Source organism: Nomascus leucogenys, chromosome 13 (genome assembly GCF_006542625.1).
Source record: "Nomascus leucogenys isolate Asia chromosome 13, Asia_NLE_v1, whole genome shotgun sequence".
Taxonomy (NCBI): Eukaryota; Metazoa; Chordata; class Mammalia; order Primates; family Hylobatidae; genus Nomascus; species Nomascus leucogenys.
The window spans coordinates 41756939-41762301 of NC_044393.1; the positions used below are offsets into that span (position 1 = coordinate 41756939).

Consider the following 5363-nt stretch of genomic DNA (forward strand, 5'->3'; position numbering starts at 1 on the left):
CATAGGTAATTTTCAGTATCCCAAGAGATTCTAGTGTGCATGGGGCTGTGAATCACAGCTCCAGGTGGGTCAACTATGTGCACACTGGTGCCTGGGGTAGGTACTAAGCTCTGATCCTCACCCCTGTGCGGGTGCTTCCTACTATGCTTTCTGCCTTTAGCCCTCCTCCTCCCTCAAAACCTGGTCAAACACATCAGACAGGGAGAAAGAAGCAACATGTGTATTATTAAATTATTTGTCAGAATTTCCAGAATCAGAGTCTCTACTGGGCAAGTAGAAAAATAGAAAAGTTTACTACTTTGAAAAGGAAACTATGACAAACAAGTATATATTCAGGAAAGGGACTCCTAGAGCTTGAGCAACAAAAAAAGAGTTCAACCTCAGCACAGTGGAGTCTGCAGTGTCTCCGCAACAACAGAAATGAACTTGTGTTCCTCACATCCTTGAGAGTCGAGGTTTGCATTTCTCTACAGAGCTAGGGCTGAATGAAGCAAAGAGACCTCTGCCACCCCCACTAGCTGGCCCAGTCCTGGAAGCGGAAGCAGTCACTTGCGATCTTCCACACTGTGTTGCTGGGTGAGGCCTGGGCGGTCAGGATGAAGTTCTGGTTGAAGTCCCGTTGTTTGTTCCCCTCAAACTTCACTGATCCACAGATCACAACAAGGACCGTGGTCTGGCTCGGTGTGGCTTCATCATGAACAGGCTGGCAGTCTACCACGCTGATTTGGAACTCGCTGGAAGGCAACATTTCAAAAAACTCACTCAAGGATTCTTGTCCTGAAACAGCATTGCCATTCCAGACCAGGGTGGCTGTGCCCATGTACAGGCGGGACAGCAAACGCCGCCGCTTATCCATGGTGGTGTAGTAGACGTTGACAAACTCCTCAGCAGCTCTGCAGGCCTGATCCACATAGGTCTTGAAATCCACAGATGCCATCTCTGGTTCTATGGCAGGAGGGCTCCACCAGGGTATTTCCTCTGCCTTGGGGAACCAGGGGCTGCGGGAAGTAAGGTTGAAGAGATGTGAATGCCAAAGTTCATTCTGCCCTGACAATGGAACATTCCTCCTTTTCTACTACTGGCAAAATAGTTACAGACTGCAGAACAATGACTGTAGGCTCAAATAGTGCCTAATGCCTAAATGCCTAATTTTACTAAGCCTCAGTTTGCTCATTTGTTAAGATAAGATTACCACTGTGGCATACTGAGACAGTATACATTAAGTGTTTAGTTAAAAACATTTCGTTATAGTCAGCACTCCATATCTGAGGGTTTTACATTCACAGATTCAGCCAACCTCAGGGCGAAACCTGCAAATATGTTGGGCTGACTGTACTGTGCCATTTCGTTTTTGTGACGGAGTCTCACTCTGTCACCCAGGCTGGAGTGCAATGGCGCGATCTCGGCTCACTGCAACCCCCACCTACCAGGTTCAAGCGATTCTCTTGCCTCAGCCTCCCAAGTAGCTGGGACTACAGGTGCCTGCCACCACGCCTGGCTAATTTTTGTATTTTTAGTAGAGACAGGGTTTCGCCATGTTGGCCAGTCTGGTCTCAAACTCCTGACCTCAGGTGATCTGCCTGCCTCGGCCCCCCAAAGTGCTGGATTACAGGCATGAGCCACCGTGCCCCGCCTTAACGCCATTTTATATCAAGGACTTGGAGCATCAGCAGATTTGGTCTGTTGTGGGGGTAGGGGATGCTGCTGGAATCAATTCCCAGAGGATAAGGAGGCCTGATTGGACCATGAATTTTTAAAATCACATTTTATAAAATAGAGTACATTTGACTATGGAAGGCCACTCTTTCCTGAATGCTTGCAACAGACATGACTGCCCCTTGGTAAAGACAGTGGACCATGTTGAAGGGAAGAATGGTCACTGGCCCAATAAAGGCCAACCAAATCAATGAAATGCTTGTCAGCTGCTGAGTCCTGGAAAGTCTATCATGAGCTCACTGAAGAGGAACTGGGAGGGCAGAGAAGGCAGATTTCTTAAGAGGGTAGAAACACAAATGATATGAGGACAGGACCAAAATGGCAGCCATAATCCCCATGATAAGCTGGAAGCAGCAAACCTCTTGGGTGAGTGGGGATTAGAAGGCAGGACACCCAGCTTACACAGGTACTAATATCCACCAGATAAGTCCTGTGGAGCCACAGTGCCTCAACAGAAAGGCATGTTACATTTCAAAGCTCTTGGGTGTGTGGGCACAGAATGTGAACTATAGCTGAAATGTCACATTGTCCCCCCAATAAAAAAGTCCAAAAGCATAAAAAAATTGACATTTACTTTTTTCAGGGTACAGGTACAACTGTTATGTTCTTTTCTCCATAATTAAAATATTTCACTTAAAAAAAAAGAGGACGTGACTAAAATAGTGGATTACTAAAATAGAAGACATTACTAAAATAGTTTATACTTACAAACTTAAATAGTGAATATTTTCATCTCAAAAAAAGACTTTTTTTTTTTTTTAATGATTAGCTTATGAAATAGATAAAACATTCCACAGAGGGCTGGAAAGAGCCAGGTACTTATAACGGCTGCAAAGGTGGTGCACTGCTTCTGGTAAAGGGCTGGCTGGGAGGGAAGCTGTCCTAAAAATGAGCAGTTAAGAGCCAATTTCAGACGTGGGTCTTTCCACGCCCTCCACAGACCTCAAAGTTAAGCCTCAACTGTACTCTGAACTGAGTACAGCGGTCCCTCGGTATCTGTGAGGAACTGGATTCAGGACCCCCGAGGATACCAACACCTGCAGATGCTCAAGTCCCTGATAAAATAAGCCCCTTTCATTTCTTTCACATAACTTATTGTTTGATATAACCTATGCGCAGCATCCTCCTATATACTCTCATCATCTGTAGGTAACTTATAATACCTAATACAATGTAGATGGGATGTAAATAGTTGTTATACTGTATAGTTTAGGAAACAATGACAAGAAAAAAAAAGCCTCTACATGTTCAGTACAAACGCATTTTTCTTTTTCTGAAGAATATTTTTATTTGAGGTTGGCAGAATCCACCCCACGCGGAAACCACGAATAAGAAGCGCTGTGTTTGCTAAGGGCTTCGCATATTTAAATGTTACCACATTTAAATGTTACCATAAATGGATGAAAAAGGTGTAACAATTTTACAAATGAGAAAAGGTTAACCTAGGGCAGGATCAAGGTAACGACGGTTAAATACACTCCTGATCTATCATTTACAAGACTAGACTGAGGGCTGAAATTCTGTCAAGACGACGCTGTCCTTTTACTCGCATAAGCAAGTCTCCATGAGCACAACTCCAGGACTGCTGGAGTGGGAATTTTCTCCCAGTGACCCCATTTCTCTTTGGCTGGAATTCCCGATCTCCACCTCACTCCTCCTCCCTCCATGGCACCAGTCCCCCCATCATCTCAGAAATGCCCCTCTTCTCCGCCCCTGGCTGTCTTTCCAAACACAATCTAACAATTGGCCACGCCCCCACACCCCATAGAAGTACCATCTCCACTTTTGGCTCTCAGCTACGTATGGGGCCGTCAGTGCCGCTGTCTGTGTCAAATCAGAAAAAGAACCAGACCGTGAGGACTGGAGTAAGAGGCTGTGAAGACCGCCGCCTCCTCGCACCGCCCGCACCGTCGAGCGTCCGGAGCTGGACGGGAGAAGCTACCACAGTGGCATGGCCTTATTTCCTGTGAGTCGCCTTTAATTCAAAACTAGACAGATGCACGCCCTGCCCGGCCCTCCTCAGACCCGAGAGCTGCTCTGTGAGGGGACGCGCCTCTCCTCGTTGAAGAGAATTCGCTGCCACGCGTTTTGCACAGGCGAGAGCCTCACGCCGGCGGCAACTCTACCACGTGGACAAAGGCACAGCCGTGTCTCATTCGCGACAATGGAGGAGAGCGTGGGGTATGCACGAGGGGCTGTCTCGGGGGTTCAGACCGCCGGGGGACGGCAATCTACCTGCGCGGCGACGTCCAGGGTCAGCGCGGGCCGCGGGGCCCACGGTCGGGACGCCCCCCGCGCGGGCCGCAGTACCACTGAGGGGCCGGTCGCGGAGGTCACAGGGTGGGCCCGCCGAGGCCTCGGGTAGGGGCACGGGAAGAGCCGCCTTTCTCCCCTCCTCTTCCTTCTTGGAGACGTACTCTGGGTCACCGGGGCCCCACAGCCGGGGGACTTTCCGGCGCAGTTCCGCGGCTTCCCGCGCGCGGCCAGCCGGGCTCCGCGCAGACGCGAGCGCCCCGGCCCCGCCCACTCCCGCATTCCCGTGACAGGCAGCGAAGTCAACCAGTGGGACTGCGGGCCGGAAGGCTAACTCCGCCCATGTGTGGCTTTTAAGAGGCGGTAGCTTCCGGGAGTGTCACGTTCCCAGAAATCCCGGCAAATCCGCCCTTGAGTTTTCGTTGGTCCAACCGGGTCACAGTCTCCGGCCCATCTGGTTAAGTGGGATCCCTGATTGGGCCAAATCTCTCAGGTCCCGCCCCCTAGGGCTGGGTGTGGCGTCTCCTTTTCTTTCCGCTGCGCGGAGGCCGCTTGGCTGGTGAGGACGGGGAAGGTGTGTGGGGTCGGCTGAGGTGCTTACCCCTCGTCCCACATGCGCCTGTATTGGAGTGATTTCAGTTAAAAGGCTAGTGAAACGTCACCACTTGATGCAATCACGGCCAGCAGCAGCTGCCTGATCCCGCCGAGGCCTTCCGTCTGGCAACATGTGAGGCGCCGCAATGCTTGAGGCCACGGAGGGCAACGCCGGCCGCGCCCCGTTTAATCCGCGTGGCGGAGTGCCTGAGCCGATCGCGCTCCTTAGGAGCTTAGGCCATTTCTAAGCGCGACGTCCTGGTGGATACGGAGGAAGCCGGTTTTAGTCAGATGGGAAACGTAGCTAAAAGTGGGAGGAGACTGGGCCGAGGGTGGGACGTGGGTGAGGCGGAGGAGTGACGGCGGCTCCCCACAGCCCTGAGGCCTAAGGGGCCCCGGGAAACCCGGGCCTGGCTGGGGTTGGGATTCTGTTTTAACGCGTCCCTAGCTACGATTCAGCTGTTCTGGAATGAGAACTGGATTTTTACTGAACTTCACGAACAGGCTCAACAGGATGTAACCATTCAGTGTGGAGGCATGACAAACTAGCTTGTAAATTAAAAGAAAAACCTAATTTCTTTAGATAACATTTTCAGCTCCATCTGCTGGTCTAAGGCTGAATAATTAATTGCAAAGCCAGGAGAGAACTGGGGCTAGATGAAGTGAGGTAGTTTAACCTGTGCTTTCTTGGCGTCTCGTCGGCTCCCTTTGCTTGCATTCACAAGAGAATCTTGGTCTCAGATTTCAGGACAAGTTGAAAACAGTTGGGCTATTTAGTATAGGACACCCCTTCCCCCCCC

At 50.4% G+C, this 5363-nt stretch overlaps 1 protein-coding gene across 1 annotated transcript; it reads right to left on the minus strand.

Moving 5' to 3' along the window:
• Positions 1-206: 206 nt before the first annotated feature.
• Positions 207-4277, minus strand: NXT1 (nuclear transport factor 2 like export factor 1). The gene is made up of 2 exons (XM_012512241.2): positions 3952-4277; positions 207-998 (listed from the first exon to the last, which is right to left on the minus strand). The coding sequence occupies exon 2, from the start codon at positions 935-937 to the stop codon at positions 515-517; it is 423 nt and encodes a 140-aa protein (XP_012367695.2). The 5' UTR covers positions 938-998; positions 3952-4277; the 3' UTR covers positions 207-514.
• Between the last annotated feature and the right edge of the window lie 1086 nt (positions 4278-5363).

Coding starts and splice junctions, on each gene's coding strand:
- NXT1 (XM_012512241.2), bottom strand. CDS start 937: ATGGCATCTGTGGATTTCAAGACCTATGTGGATCAGGCCTGCAGAGCT.